General features: G+C 47.8%; 1 protein-coding gene across 1 annotated transcript; it reads left to right on the plus strand.

Moving 5' to 3' along the window:
• The first annotated feature begins 11,293 nt into the window (after positions 1–11,293).
• On the plus strand, positions 11,294–14,730 carry FOS (Fos proto-oncogene, AP-1 transcription factor subunit). Its single transcript, XM_081229812.1, has 4 exons — positions 11,294–11,608; positions 12,377–12,628; positions 13,061–13,168; positions 13,292–14,730. The coding sequence occupies exons 1-4, from the start codon at positions 11,468–11,470 to the stop codon at positions 13,931–13,933; spliced, it is 1,143 nt and encodes a 380-aa protein (XP_081085938.1). The 5' UTR covers positions 11,294–11,467; the 3' UTR covers positions 13,934–14,730.
• Positions 14,731–15,735: the final 1,005 nt, after the last annotated feature.

The raw sequence follows: 15,735 nt of genomic DNA on the forward strand, positions 1-15,735 counted from the left end.
ATTCAGGTCCCAAGACACTACTTACTACAATGGGGAGAAAATTTAGTCCAATTATCTATTGCAGATTAGAAAATTATAAGATCATTTTTTAAAACAATTATTGAACCTAGTCAACCAAAATGGCATAATATACCTATATTATTGAATTTTGGTGACTATTAAATAACAATATCTCTAAAGCACTGAACATAATTCTTGAGCAAGCACTCGGTAAGTATTAGCTATTGTTATTTCCATGCATTCAAGAAGTACTTGTTGAGCAGCCTTTATTCTGTCAGATGCTGTATTAGGGGCTAGAGAGTCAATGATGAGTAAACAGGCAAGATTTCTATCTTCCTCGAATGGGGAGCTAGACACCAAACAGTCAATCAACAGTTAACAGCTACCAGGGCTTTGCTAGATGCTTGAGGGTCCATCAGTGAAGAAAACAAAAATCCTTACCCTTGTGGAACTTAACTTTTTTTTTTTAATTAATTTTTTGGCTGCACCACACAGTATGCGGGATCTTAGTTCCCTGACCAGAGATTGAACCTGTGCCCCCTGCAGTGGAAGCATGGAGTCTTAAGCACTGGGCCACCAGGGAAGTTCCGGAACTTATCTTTTAGATATTAGCCCAATGGCTTTCTTTTTAATTTAATTTATTTATTTATTATTTTTGGCTGTGTTGGGTCTTCGTTGGTGCTGGCAGGCTTTCTCTAGTTGTGGTGAGCAGGGGCTACTCTTCGTTGCGGTGCATGGTCTTCTCATTGCGATGGCTTCTCCTGTTGCAGAGCATGGGATCTAGGCGCGCGGGCTTCAGTAGTTGTGGCGCACGGGCTTAGTTGCTCCGCGGCATGTGGGATCTTCCCAGACCAGGGCTCGAACCCGTGTCCCCTGCATTGGCAGGTGGATTCTTAACCACTGCGCCACCAGGGAAGTCCCCCAATTGCTTTCTAAATAAGTATATATTATTACAAATGGCGTTTAGTGCTATACATGCAAAGCCTAGGGTGGAATGAGGGCTTCTGAAGGGTTCCTAGTTCAGCCTGGATGCTCAAGGAAATTCTCTATGAGGTTATGACATTTTAAATTTGAGATCTGGATAAGAGTAGATCCAGTTGAGGAGCAGAGTGGGAGATGGGGGCAGAGAACATATGTATAATACTAGTAACTCATGTTTAATTCATGCTTTCCATGTTATGATGCCTTTTCCCAAATGTTCTAGAGGCTGAGACTGCCAAAATCGGGAGACAGTCCCTGCATCAGAAGTTTGCATCCAGATGGAATTTAGCTCTCGTTTCAGAATGCACAGCAGCAGCTGCCTATAGTTTGCTCCTTCCCGGGAATCACTGACAGTTGACAGTCACTGCCTCAGCTTCCCTTGGTCTCATTGCCTGGAACAATTAGTACCAACTACAACAGGAATGACCTCTGAGAACTGAACTCCACTTCTTTGACTTGCTGTGATGAAAGTCACCCTAGTGCCCCCAGGAATGTGTCAGCATATGTTTGCTCCTGGATTTAAATAATCAAGCTTGGGCTGAATAATCAATCTCTGAGGGTTGAGCTACTCTCTTCCCCTGACACACGCGTAATCCTTTAGCCCACTTTTCCCTTTGCTACTGAATTTTCTCCCATTTAAGTTTTAATGCTCTTCTTCTGTCATTCCCATTAGCAAGTTATCACAGCCTGGTTCGTATTCCAGCTCTGAAATAGTTCACATAGTTCTGTGCAGACATAATATTTATGGGAACTGAAGATGGGTGGATTCTGATAATGGCTTGTGGGACAGTCTCCAGTGCAGTGAAAATAACAAAGAATTCAAGAAACTAATACTATGAGAGTTTAGTCCCCCATAAACTTTCCAAATGTACTTGCTTAAACCCTGTGTAAGTATTAGTGGAATACAAGGAAGTGTCACCCTGGGTGAGAAAGCTTGGTTTGTTCAGTGTTCTGTTTTACAGCACAAATTCTAAGCTGAACTCTGTTTATTGTCAATAGCTCTCTAACAAAGAGCAAAATGGAATGCGCCTGTTTTCAAATTCCTGTAAAAAAGGGCCCTGGAAGACCTCAAAGCCTGACTGAGGGTAATTTACATCACTATTTTTCAGTGCTTTCATTGAAGACTCTCTAAGTTATTGAAAGAGAGCTTACCAACCATTGATTTTGGTGTGTAGCCATCTATAAGAAGGATCCATATGGGTTGTTATTGTGTGAGAATGAAATAGAACCATCCATGTCCTGTTTGAAGTATAGCGACAGCTAGGGAGGAAACTAAACTGGGAATAGCTGGGACATTTCCAAATTTGGTAGCACTGATCCAAAAGTTGGTGTTTACGGTCTGGGGGAAGGAGAGATGGTTTTTGGTAACTAGGGCTTGAAGTGCACCTTACAAAGACAGAGGGTTGCTGGGCTCAGTGATGTTTCTCAATACTTCACATTGGGAAGCATTTCCTCTACTCAGAATGCTCTGTTCCCTGTCCTTCTGTGGCTGGTTCCTTCTTGCCATTCACTTCTCATGGCAAATGTCACCTCTTCCCACCTAGTCCAAAGGAGCAACACAGTCACTCACAACATATCCCTCCATCTTAATTACCTGCCCAGCACTTTACTTTTATCTGACATTTGTTTAATGTTTTTTACATTACTAGACTGTGGGCTTCATGTCAGTAGGAAGCTTGTCTGTTTACTATGGATTCCAGTGACTGGCACATAGTAGGTGTTCAATAAAGGTACTGAATGAAGAATAAGGAATAGGATAATTGCCTGTGTACAATCTGAGTGATAAAAGGATTAACTTTGTAGAGGCCATACCCTAGTACCTGCAGGTAACTGTTTTTTCTTATGCAAGATAATAATAATTTGAGGTCTGTGAAACCCCTTTCTTTCCTGGACTGAATTCTGAAACCAATGGAAAAATGAAAAGCAGGATAGAGATATCTGATAAGAAAATTAGTAAGTTAATCTCAAACCAGATGTGTGGAATTAACACCTCAGGGCTGCTCTTATCTAAAAATACAATCTAAAATCACTTAATTTGAAACTCTTCCTTTTTCTCTATCACCATCATCATCATTATTATTATTATTATATATATTTTTATGTGTGTCTCTGGTGCTTTTAGCATATGGGCCAGAAGTGGTAAGAGATGTGGAAATATTCACTGTTTGTGGCTTGGAGCTATAGTTCTGTGAGCTTGTGGATTGGGGGGCCAATGAATGGAGTGCTATTTGCATAACATTAGGCTTTCTTCATTTCCCCAACCTATTCATAACCGCTTGCTTCTCTCTTTTCCAAGTTCCAAAGCTCAGGCAGACACCAGCTGGATGAAGCCCTGGGTTCAAATAAACTTGACTTGGATGGCGAAGTATTAATAGCAAATGAAGTCCCAAATCCTCACCTACTATGAAGTTTCCCATTCCTGGCAAACAGACTAGTGGAAAGCAAAGATTCCTCACCCACAGACACACCTCTGGGCAGGAGACCCGTGATTTATTCCAAACCACTTGATTAATCTGGAGAAAGAAAGAGACTGGTTCTGTCAAAGATTCAAATTAAGAATCCCATCCCTTGGTGCAAAGCAACCTGAACAGAGCAGGAGCACATGGTGCTCTGTTTATAACTGCAGAGATCAGCTCCAGCCCAGATGCGGCTGATGTAGGCGCTGCATCCAGGCCTCAGGTGATCCTGTGGTACGTGATACTCTAGTCCTGTCCAGTGCATGCCAAACAATCAGCAAATACTGACCTGGTGGCAGCCACATTCTCAGCCATGGCCAGATTGCCCAAGAAGCCAAGGAAGCCTGTGCTGGGGTGGGGGCAGGGGTCGGGGGGTGGAGAAAGATTCAAAGAAGAATTAGGAAGACTGTATTCATCGTTCTATGTATTGAGTGCTTGCTATTGCACCAGGCACTGTTCCAGGCACTGGGGAACCAGCAATTTTTCCATCCCTCATGTTGCGGCATGTGAAATCTTTAGCTGCGGCATGTGGGATCTTTTAGTTGTGGCATGCAAACTCTTAGTTGCGCCATGCGAACTCTTAGTTGCGCCATGTGGGATCCAGTTCCCTGACCAGGGATCAAACCCTGGCCCCTTGCAGTGGGAGCGCGGAGTCTTAGCTACTGGACCACCAGGGAAGTCCCAATATTGTTTTTATTTTGAATTACTTGGCAGGGTATCATAATCATTTTAGTATTGGTGCCATGTAAGTTTTATTATGGCCCTATTCCCAGTGCTTTTTTTTTTTTTTTTTTTGGCTGCGTTGGGTCTTTGCCGCTGTGCGCGGGCTTTTCTCTAGCTGCAGCAAGCGGGGGCCACTCTTCGCTGCAGTGTGCGGGATTCTCACTGGGTGGCCTCTCTTGCTGCAGAGCACGGGCTCTAGGTGAGCAGGCTTCAGTAGTTGTGGCACTCGGGTTGCTCTGCGGTATGTGGGATCTTCCTGGATCAGGGCTCGAACCCATGTCCCCTGCATTGGCAGGCGGGTCCCCAACCACTGTGCCACCAGGGAAGCCCCTCCCAGTGTTTTTAAACTAAAAAATTGGTTACGTTTTTTACCTCTATGCCCAAATATTTTCTAAAGAGTTGCTTGTGGTATTAGGCTGAGTTTGTGGAAAAGAAAGGATTTAGGGGGATAGCCCATCCCGGATGAAATTTCTTTTTGTGCTGATCACTGTTTCTGGGCGGGATGGTTGTGGATTTAAAAATATAGCACCCATACCCTCTTGAATGGCAGCTAGTGGAAGCATTAATACGCAGATATGACGGGTCCATACAGTTCTAAGGATGGGTGTACCCCTTGGGTTTATAAGCATCTAAATTATTATGCCTGGTAAAGAAGGTGCTGATCAGGATTTTGGTTCCCCTCACCTGAGAAAGATACGGGTAAGAATTCACCCATCAAGCCCCTTTATCCAAAAAGAGAATCCATGCTGCCTTCTCAGCCACATGAACAATAGATGATGAGCTTTCTGTTTAATGTTCCTGCATTCCACAAACATTTATCGAGTACCTACTAGTGTCAACAAGCTAGGTCCTGAGGATAGATACCTATTGAATAAGACAGATAAGGTCCCTGCTTTGGTGGAGCTTGTGGCTTAGGAGAGGAAGACAGACAATGAAAAAGCACATAAATAAAAAAACAAGGTAACCTAGTGATAAGTCCTTGATAGAAAACAAAACCAAGTAATGTGACAGAAAGTGACTGGGGTACAAGGAGGAGGGAGGCAACATTGGATGGGGGACAGGCTTCCTGGAGAATGTGAAACTGGAGCAAATATTGATCATGAGGATAAGTCAACGTGTCCAGATCATGGGGAAAGAGGGAACAGTGAATACAAAGGTTCAGCTCCTGAACCAGACTGGCATATTTGAGGAATAGAAAGAAGGTCAATGTGGCTGGAGAGGAGTGAAGGAGGGAAAGTTGTTCAAGATGAGGTTGGAGCGTGAGGCCAGGGCTGGGTCACACAGATGTGGTAGACCTCTGTAAGGAGTATAGAATTTTTCCTAAGTGTAATTCTGTATATTGACCACTAAACAGGTTTGGAGAGATTTATGATTTAGTGTTTAGGGTTAAGATTTAATTCAGAGCCTCACTAAGTGGGAGAGGAGATTTTCAGTGTATTATCTGTCCTTATCTGAATTGATTACCTCACAAACTCAGGTGGGTCAGTCTAAAGGTGGAATTCTTGAGTAGAGTCAATTTTGGGATTTTCACAAGGGATCTGTAACTCATTGACACTCCAGTGGAGAAACACCAGAACTCAGTGGAGAAAATCAGAACTCAGCTGGGAACTGCAACCAGAATTTTCTCATAGAATACAAATCAGATACTAAACTGAGACACAGAGTGTCCACATCTGAGGATGAAACTATGATCTGTAGATCAGAAGGCAGTATAATCTGAATTCCTACATACTGGTCAGCTGATCAGGATTCTCCTGGTTTGGGAAAGGGGATTTTTTTTTTTTTTTTGCATTACAATTATTAACTCTCTTTTAAAGAGCTTTCTTCCTGTTCTTGTTGAGTAAGGTGGTGGATAAAATGGTGTAAGCAATGCTTGAGATGTCTTAATACCCTGAAGCTCATCATGTGCCAGCCCATTTGAGCCATCCCCAGCCTTGCCCATGCCGATCCTGAGATTTCCCCATTGGATGGGAGCTCTGTAGTTGAGGTTTCTTAGTCAGGGTGTGTTGTTGTCCTATAGGTTTAGTGACGTAGATGGGATTCCTTTGGAATTCTAGCAGCTAAATCCACCAGAGCCAAAGAAGGTCAGCTCAGGACATCTGGGGAGCTGACAGCCTGGACAAGACTTGCTTGTCTGAGGATAGGGAACACTTGTTTCTGCAGCAAGGTTTGGCATTACTGACCGAATGGGGGGGGGGTCCAAAGCTGCCGGTGTGGTGAAAGATGCCATGAGCTTGGGCTGAAATACGTCCTTCTTAAGCACCATAGCTGTTCCCCAGTTTCCTCAGCTCCAGAGGGAATGTGTCCCAAGGACCACACAGACCACAACTTTGTTTACATGCTTATATTAGCAGAAGGATGGGGATCCCATTGAATCATTATCTCTTGTCAAAAAGCCAAGAGTTATTCAGAATGAAAACAGTTTTTCCCAAAGAGGCGAAATCTCTCTTACTAATTAGTGGCGGTGATGGCGGTGTGTGTGTGTGTATGTGTCTGGTGATGGTGGTGGTAGTTCTGTGCCTCCCACTGCTTTAAAATAGGGACAGTCTTTTGGCTCACTGTCTGAGAGGTAGGGTGAGTAACCTTGACCCCTGAGCCCCTTCACTGGATTCACGCGAGTGTGTGAGTCCTGCGGGAAGTGTGGAATACTTCTCTCCCTTGGGTCTAGACATTTAGAATGAATAAATTAGAGGGTGGTAGTAACACGGTCATTGTCATTACAGACAACGTGCCATTTATGTATGGGCACTGGCTGTCTTTCTCATGGGGCTCAATTACAAGAGTAAGTTGGATCTTTCATCATGAACCACTGGAGTGTTCTTTACCGACAGAGGCTGCACCAGCTGAAAATAGCCCAAACATCTTGTTATTTTCTCTTTCCCAATTTTTGCATATTCACACCCAAGAATAAAAGACTCAGCCTGTTCAGCCTTTTCAAAGAGTTAAAGAACATTCTCTATTTGATTTCTTAGTACCCAGAAAGGACAATAATATGTATTTGCCTTGCTTGGCTGAAGGCATTCATTCATTCATTTATCTGTTCAATACATGTTTATTAAACACCTACTATGGGCCAGGCATTGGGCTAGGTGCTAAGTGAATATCTGCATATGAAAAAGATAAAGGCCAAAATTATGTAGATGTTAAACAAGCCTTAGAAGCGACTTCCCCAAGTCCCTGACGGAGTTGAATTTGCTATATGCATCTTTCTGACTTCTGGTCCCGTGCTCTGACCACAACCCTTCACCACTAGACCACACTTCTCCAAATAAACAACTACTTCTGCATGCTGGGGACGGGTTGTGTACGGCAGCATTTACGTAGGCAGCATAGACAGTAGCCTTTCACTTAATGTTGCAATAACACCAGGCTAAACAATGTGCACTGACCTCCAGAGTTACTGAACAAAAGCTTGCTGTGGGTTAGGTCTCTTAACTCAAATGCCAGAGAAGTGCAAAATATGAAAAGTCTTTATCTGATAAGAAACAACTGTTAGGAAAGAATGAATCTGTGTTTAATCTGGGTTAAAATCGGATGTGGGAGTCTATCCTCCTGTTCACTTTTGGATCCTCAGATAGGGGGAACTCAGCACATAGATAATCACAAACTATGTAAGTTTTGGTTTTCCACGCTCAGGCTTGTCCAGAACGTGGAATCCCTGCTCTGCCGGAAGGCAGCACTGTGCTCACAGAGGCACACACACATTTGTCTTAAAGTTACCGTGACCTTGGCAAATGGCAAAGATAATTTCAGATTATCTTAGGTCAGATTTCCCTTTATTTTTTTATTATTATATTAAAATTTTTATTTATATATTTATTTATTTTTGGCTGTGTTGGGTCTTTGTTGCTGCACGCGAGCTTTCTCTAGTTGCCGCGAGCGGGGGTTACTCTTCATTGCGGTGTGCGGGCTTCTCATTGTGGTGGCTTCTCTTGTTGCAGACCACGAGCTCTAGGCGTGCGAGCTTTAGTGGTTGTGGCACGAGGGCTCAGTAGTTGTGGCGCACGGGCTTTGTTGCTCCGTGGCATGTGGGATCTTCTGGGAGCAGGGCTCAAACCCGTGTCCCCTGCATTGGTAGGCAGATTCTTAACCACTGTGCCACCAGGGAAGTCCAGATTTCCCTTTACTTTAAGGCTACATCACATGAGCTCCATATTAAAAATGTGATTTGGCAGTCCTGAAATGGATACCATGAGTATATTGAGATATGAGAGAATGTTGGAATGATTGCAGGTTCAGATATTAGCGGGGCAGGAGAGGAATTCTGAGATTATATCATCTGATACTACTGCTTTGGGTTGAGCACTTGCTTCCTAGATGATGCTCTGGCCCCTTTTGATCTTTATCATGTCATTTCCCAGAGGACAGTGGATCCAGATCCTGTCTCTGTATTGCAGTCATTTCCTCTGATACCAGTCCCCAAATCCTCTTCTGTGTTCAATAGCACCCTGTTATTAGCCCCGTCAAACCACTTACTGCTGTCCTGCAATTCTCTGATGACTTGTCAGTCCAGGAGGCTGGAATCTCTCTGACAGTAGGGACAGGTCCACCCTTTTCATTACAGTGAGTGCCAGCCCCCAGCAAGTGCCAGGCCATAGGAGGCTCTCAATAAGTAAATTCTTCATTAAATAAATAAAAGAATGAATGAATGTGTGGTTCTGTCCTCTTCAGGGGATGGATTTATTAAGTCTCCAACTCTCTAGTCATAATGTTGCCAGGAAGGAAAGAGTTAAGCTATGTGGAGGAGACAGGTTTATCCAAAGACCTTTTCCCTTTTTTATTGGCAAGGGCAGGATAAATGATATATGAGATAAATCCTGGATATAAAATCTTGACACATCTTTTGTCTGTTGGCCTGAGCTGCTTCAAGACTCTGAAGGGGAAGTAAATGAAATCATTCTAGGTTTTCTCTTAAGTGGCCTGAGATCCAGTTATGAATGGAAGGCAAGGCCAGACCCAGGAATTCAAAGCTTGACCTACTTTGCCCACAGCTAATAAGAAGAGAGATGGATTTGCCTTCTTAACTTTTTTTTTTTTTTTTAAGAATCAAGTACAGTGAAGTAGCCTGACAGACGACAGAACTAGGTGAATGGAAGGCAGCAGAATTGCTTTAGGATTCAGAGCAGCTCCCAGAAGTCTGTGTTTACGTATTATGTTTTTCCTTTTTTCTCCCCCTTTTCAAGTGAGAAAAAGAGAAAAAAAAAGCGCCTAAATTCCCACCAACATAAACCAGTGACATACAATGATGAAACTCTGTTTTCACCTCTGCTTGTGACAGGGAATGCAAAAATAGCAAGTGGCCCAGTTCCACGAATCCCCGCCTCCCTGCCCTCCCAACTCTCGCCGGGTTCGCATCTCTAAGAATGGAGGTTAGCGCCCAGCCGCGCGCAAGCCGCACTCAGCCCCCGGACTGGGCAGATGAGGTCAGGCGGCGGGAGTGGCTGCTGCCGGGCCGGGGAGGCCGAGGCCCCCGTGGAGCGAGGAGGGAGGGCGGCCTCGCCAGGCCGACGGCGCGCCCGGCCGCGCGGCATCGCCTGGAGACTGCCCTGGCGGCGCAGTGTTGCTGTAAACAGCTGCTTCCCTGTTACTATCTATAGCAGTATCGCCTGGCTCCCGGGTGCGGCGGCGGGAGGCAGGTCGGCGGCCCCGCTCCCCGCGCGTCCCGAAGGATCCGCCCGCAGCCCTAATCCCGCCTCGCCCCTCTCCAGGTGCCCACCGTGACCCCGGGCCCGAAGAGTGGGGGAAGGGACACAGGGACCTGTATCTCTACGGGGACTTGTGGCTTCGCGTCCCGGAGGTGGCCGGCGCTCTGGGACCGACCCGGGGCAGTGTGACCTCGGCTGTCCTTTGCATCCGAGCAGGAGGCTGGGGGCGTCTGGGGGCGCAGCGCACTGTAGAGCACCTTGCTGCCCCAAATCCCTGTTTTCCAGGCCACCGAGCGGTGCCTGAGGCCCCAGACGCCGAGGATTCCGGCCTGGGCGCTGCTGGGCACGGTCCTTCCAAGAGCCCCCGGTCCTCCCCCCTCCAAGTCCGTGCTGGAAAATCACTGGCTGCGGGCTCCCAATCACCAGCTTCCTGGGGCACCGAACCACCCCCACCTCCCCAGCACGGACTTGCGCTCCCCCAAGAGCTCACTCCATCCGGTACCCAGAACTGATGACCTTGTCCACATAACACCCCCAGGCCCCGGGCCCAAGCTCAGAACCAGGCAAACGAACCCTCCAGACACCCTTGCATGGAGGTTCTGCAGAATGTTTATTGGCTAGTTTCTCAGGGGTTTGACAGTAACACTAACATGGCCAAGAAAAAAAAAATGCGCCTTTTTCCTTAAAAACAAAAAAATTAAAATGAAAATACCCAGCATCGTAGGTAAAGTAGGTTATCGTATTCTCTTATTTTGGATCCCCCGACTTTCTGCTTCCAAACGCAGTAACAATCCTAGTAGTGCTGGAGTCCGGGGGCTTGAGGCGAGGGGCTGAGGGTCTGCTCCCACACTTGGACCTGAATTAGGGCTAGAATGGGGAATGGGGGTGGAGGCGCATTCCTACGGGGGCCGAGGCTTAAGCCCTCGGGGCTGTGTACCTGTTTCGCCCATACCAGAGCCTCAGAACTGTGCCCCGCTTTCCGTAAACAGGTAGAAGGGCGCCCCCACCCCATCCTCCCACCCCGGGAACAAGGGTCCGCATTGAACCAGGTGCGAATGTTCGCTCGCCTCCTCCTCCTTTCCCTCCTCCCCTCCCCCTGGCTGCGGCCCCCGCCTCCCCCCGCGCTGCACCCTCGGTGTTGGCTGCAGCCCGCGAGCAGTTCCCGTCAATCCCTCCCTCCCCTTCACACAGGATGTCCATATTAGGACATCTGCGTCAGCAGGTTTCCACGGCCGTTCCCTGCGGTCGTGGGGGGAGCCATCCCCAAAGTCCCTCATCTCTGGGGCTCCAAGCCACCTCAAGACCCAGATTGCGAAACGCTCACAAGATAAAGAAACACGACAAGACGGGAGGCAGGGGGCTGAGAGGGTGGCGGAGACGGCAAGGTGATCGCAGATGTGGCCAGGCCCGCGCGACACCCCTCGAGAGCCACAATGGTTGCGCCCCGTGACGTGTAGGGCTCATTCACAAAAGGGTTATAAAAGCGGTGGCTGCGGCTCCTACTACTCCCAACCGCATCGGCAGCGAGCAGCTAAGAAGCTGAGACAGAGCCGGAGGCGGCGGCGCAGCGAGCGAGCAACAGCGCTCCTACCTAGCTCTGCCGCGCAGCTCCTACCTGCCTCCTTCCCTCAGCCCCTCGCCCGGCTTTGACTACCCGCGATCATGATGTTCTCTGGCTTCAACGCCGACTACGAGGCGTCATCCTCTCGCTGCAGCAGCGCCTCCCCGGCCGGGGACAGCCTCTCCTACTACCACTCACCGGCCGACTCCTTCTCCAGTATGGGCTCTCCCGTCAATGCGCAGGTGAGGCTGGCTTCGCGCCGCCGCGGGGCTCGGGGCTCGGGGTCACCGGGGAGGAGAAACCGGGGCGGGACGGCTCAGGAAGACGAATCGAGGAGCCCTTTCGCCGGAGGGGAGGAAAGCTTGCCCTGGCCGGAGCAGCCCTACCTCCGGAGCCCCGAACTTGTTCGGAGCGCACGGAAGCTTGTCATAATAAGAATTGGTTCTCCTTTCCCGCGGCAGACTCATTCTGAGCTGCCCCCGGCCCGCCCTCCCTGACTGATCTCTGACATTCGCTGGGACAAAAGTGTCCCAAGCAAAGACTCGCCAACTAGAGCCCGGCGCCTCTGGGGAGGCGGCAAAAAGCGGCAATCTCCCCTCCCCTCGCAGCCTGGAGCAAGGAGGAGGGGTGGGGTGAAGCAGGCGGGTGTGTAAGGCAGTTTCATTGATAAAAAGCGAGTTCATTCAGGAGACTCCGGAGCGGCGCCTGCGTCAGCTCAGACGTCAGAGATATTTATAACAAACCCCCTTTCAAGAGAGTGATGCTGAAGGGATAACGGGAACGCAGCAGCAGGATGGAGGATAAAGGCACTGCGCTGCGGAATTCTTGGGAAGAAAGGGGGAAACCTTTCATCCAGGATGAGGGGCATGTAAAAAGACCTGAGCAGTCCATGGCAGAACGGTTTCTCCTCCCTCTCTCCCTGCTGCATGCGGCACTGGGAACTCTGCTCACCCCACCTGCGTCCAGAATCTGCTCACTCACGTCAGCTTTCTCCTTCTGCTTCATTCTAGGACTTCTGCACCGATCTGGCCGTCTCCAGTGCCAACTTCATCCCAACAGTGACCGCCATCTCGACCAGCCCGGACCTGCAGTGGCTAGTGCAGCCCACCCTGGTCTCCTCCGTGGCCCCATCCCAGACCAGAGCCCCCCACCCCTATGGAGTCCCCACCCCCTCGGCTGGGGCTTACTCCAGGGCTGGAGTCATGAAGACCATGACCGGAGGCAGAGCTCAGAGCATTGGCAGGAGGGGCAAGGTGGAACAGGTGAGTTCTCAGCACCTTCCCTGGGATGGGCATAGTGTGGCTTCAGCACTGGTGGAGGTGGGGAGCCCAGCGGACAGGGTGAAGCCATTGATGGAAATGACTAGACATCCCGAACGGGGAGCCCTGGCTCCAAGTCATTTCCATCCCAAGTTAGGCTCTGATAGTCCCACTCTAAGAAATGCCCTAATGTGTAGTTTCTTCCCTAATAGGTTCCTATCTCATGTTTTCAGTCTGGGCTCTTCTTTGGCTCTTGCTGAGGTTCTTATTTTAAATGCAAGTCACACCCAGCTTTCAACTGCAGGTTAGAAATGGCTTCACAGAAGAGGTGTTAGGAGCTGGGAAGCTGCAGGAGCCAGTGTCACTGGGGTGGGTGAATGGAGCTGATGGCAGACACTGTTACTGAATGCTGCTCTCCCCCCCCCGCCAACCCAGTTGTCCCCAGAAGAAGAGGAAAAAAGGAGAATCCGAAGGGAAAGGAATAAGATGGCTGCAGCCAAATGCCGGAACCGGAGGAGGGAGCTGACTGACACACTCCAAGCGGTAGGTAGATCCCCTGGCTCATTTCTTTTGAAAACTTAAGGGGAAAGTTGGAGATTGGACATAAGGGAGCACCGTCCTTGAGTAAGACCGTGTCTTATGCTTTGCTTTGTCCTCTCTATCCAGGAAACAGACCAACTAGAAGATGAGAAGTCTGCTTTGCAGACTGAGATTGCCAACCTGCTAAAGGAGAAGGAAAAACTAGAGTTCATCCTGGCAGCTCACCGACCTGCCTGCAAGATCCCTGATGACATGGGCTTCCCAGAAGAAATGTCTGTGGCTTCCCTTGATCTGAGCGGGGGCCTGCCTGAAGCTGCCACCCCCGAATCTGAGGAGGCCTTCACCCTACCCCTCCTTAATGACCCTGAGCCCAAGCCCTCAGTGGAGCCCGTCAAGAGCATCAGCAGCATGGAGCTGAAGGCTGAGCCCTTTGATGACTTCCTGTTCCCAGCATCGTCCAGGCCCAGCGGCTCTGAGACCGCCCGCTCTGTGCCAGACATGGACCTGTCTGGTTCCTTCTATGCAGCAGACTGGGAGCCCCTGCACGGTGGCTCCCTGGGGGTGGGGCCCATGGCCACAGAGCTGGAACCCCTGTGCACCCCGGTGGTCACCTGTACACCCAGCTGCACTACTTACACGTCTTCCTTCGTCTTCACCTACCCTGAGGCTGACTCCTTCCCCAGCTGTGCGGCTGCCCACCGCAAGGGCAGCAGCAGCAACGAGCCCTCCTCTGACTCGCTCAGCTCACCCACGCTGCTGGCCCTGTGAGCAGGCAGAGAGGGGAGGCAGCAGGCACGCACGTGCCACTGCCCGAGTCGGTGCATTACAGAGAGGAGGAACACGTCTTCCCTCGAGGGTTCCCATAGACCTAGGGAGGAACTTACCTGTGCGTGAAACACACCAGGCTGTGGGCCTCAAGGACTTGACAACATCCATGTGTGGACTCAAGTCCTTACCTCTTCTGGAGATGTAGCAAAACGCATGGAGTGTGTATTGTTCCCAGTGACACATCTGAGAGCTGGTAGTTAGTAGCATGTCGAGCCAGGCCTGGGTCTGTGTCTCTTTTCTCTTTCTCTTTAGTCTTCTCATAGCATTAACTAATCTATTGGGTTCGTTTTGGAATTAACCTGGTGCTGGATATTTTCAAATTGTATCTAGTGCAGCTGATTTTAACAATAACTACTGTGTTCCTGGCAATTGTGTGTTCTGATTAGCAATGACCAATATTAAACTAAGAAAAGATATGACTTTATTTTCTGGTAGTTAGAAATAAATAGCTATATCCATGTACTGTAGTTTTTCTTCAACATCAATGTTCATTGTAACGTTACTGATCATGCATTGTTGAGGTGGTCTGAATGTTCTGACATTAACAGTTTTCCATGAAAACGTTTTATTGTGTTTTTAATTTATTTATTAAGATGGATTCTCAGATATTTATATTTTTATTTTATTTTTTTCTACCTTGAGGTCTTTTGACATGTGGAAAGTGAATCTGAATGAAAAATTTAAGCATTGTTTGCTTATTGTTCAAAGACATTGTCAATAAAAGCATTTAAGTTGAATGCGACCAACCTCGTGCTCTTTTCATTCTGGAAGTTTTGTAAGATTCTGGAAAGTATCATTGGAGACCAGTTTGTCAAGAAGGGTAGCTCCTGGAGGGGACACACCCCTCTGTTTGATCCCTTATCAAAAAGAGAGAAACTCTGGAGCTGACGTTGGAAAATTGTACAAAGGTGTCTTCACCTTGCAGTGCCAAGTCTCCCCTTAGAGATTCTAGGAATGGGAAACTGCTTTGTAACAGCTTTTGTGAGAACTTGTCTTCCTTTTTCTGTTTTGAAAGTCAAAGAGGGGCATGTTTAAGTCTAGTTGTGCTAATACTAAACTTAAATGTCTTGGTCTTCTAGGAATCCTTTTAGCAAACAATTAAGCTTTACACGAACCACATTATCTTTTTGCCACAAAATCATGTGACGATTACTCCCTCCTTAAAGGAGAGCAAATTGAACGGTTAGAATGATGACTTTCTCAATATTCCACTCTTGGGATTGGAATCTTAACTTCTTCATTCATTACCCTATCCATCAGGCTGAACTGCCTCTTAACACTTGGTTAAAAAAAAAAAGTTTTCAGACTTCCCTGGCGGTCCAGTGGTTAAGACTCTGCCCTTCCAATGCAGGGGATGGGGGTTTGATCCCGGTCTGGAAACTAAGATCCCACATGCCTCGTGGTGTGATCAAAAAGAGAAAAAAGAAAAAGAAAAGGTTTTCACCTGGTTAGGAAAAAAAATAAACCCACAACTTTTCAGTCCTTAACTCTTCAGTCCTAACTCAAACAGACATACATTTAGTTGTATTCTTTTTATTCTCAGAAAGAAAGGAGGGGGGGTTCTCATCCATTCGTAATAAATGCATTGTAATTTCTGAAGTTTTTTTAACATATGCCTGACATTCACTGGGGGAAGGAAAAGCTGGCTCTGAGAATTCGAGAGATCTCAAACAGTACAAACAATGGTTGATCATCCGGTAAATAAAAAGTTACATGATAGCTCGAGAAGGAGAAGTCAACAT

The sequence above is a fragment of the Mesoplodon bidens genome (genome assembly GCF_964165515.1).
Source record: "Mesoplodon bidens genome assembly, chromosome: 3".
In the NCBI taxonomy this organism is placed as follows: domain Eukaryota; kingdom Metazoa; phylum Chordata; class Mammalia; order Artiodactyla; family Ziphiidae; genus Mesoplodon; species Mesoplodon bidens.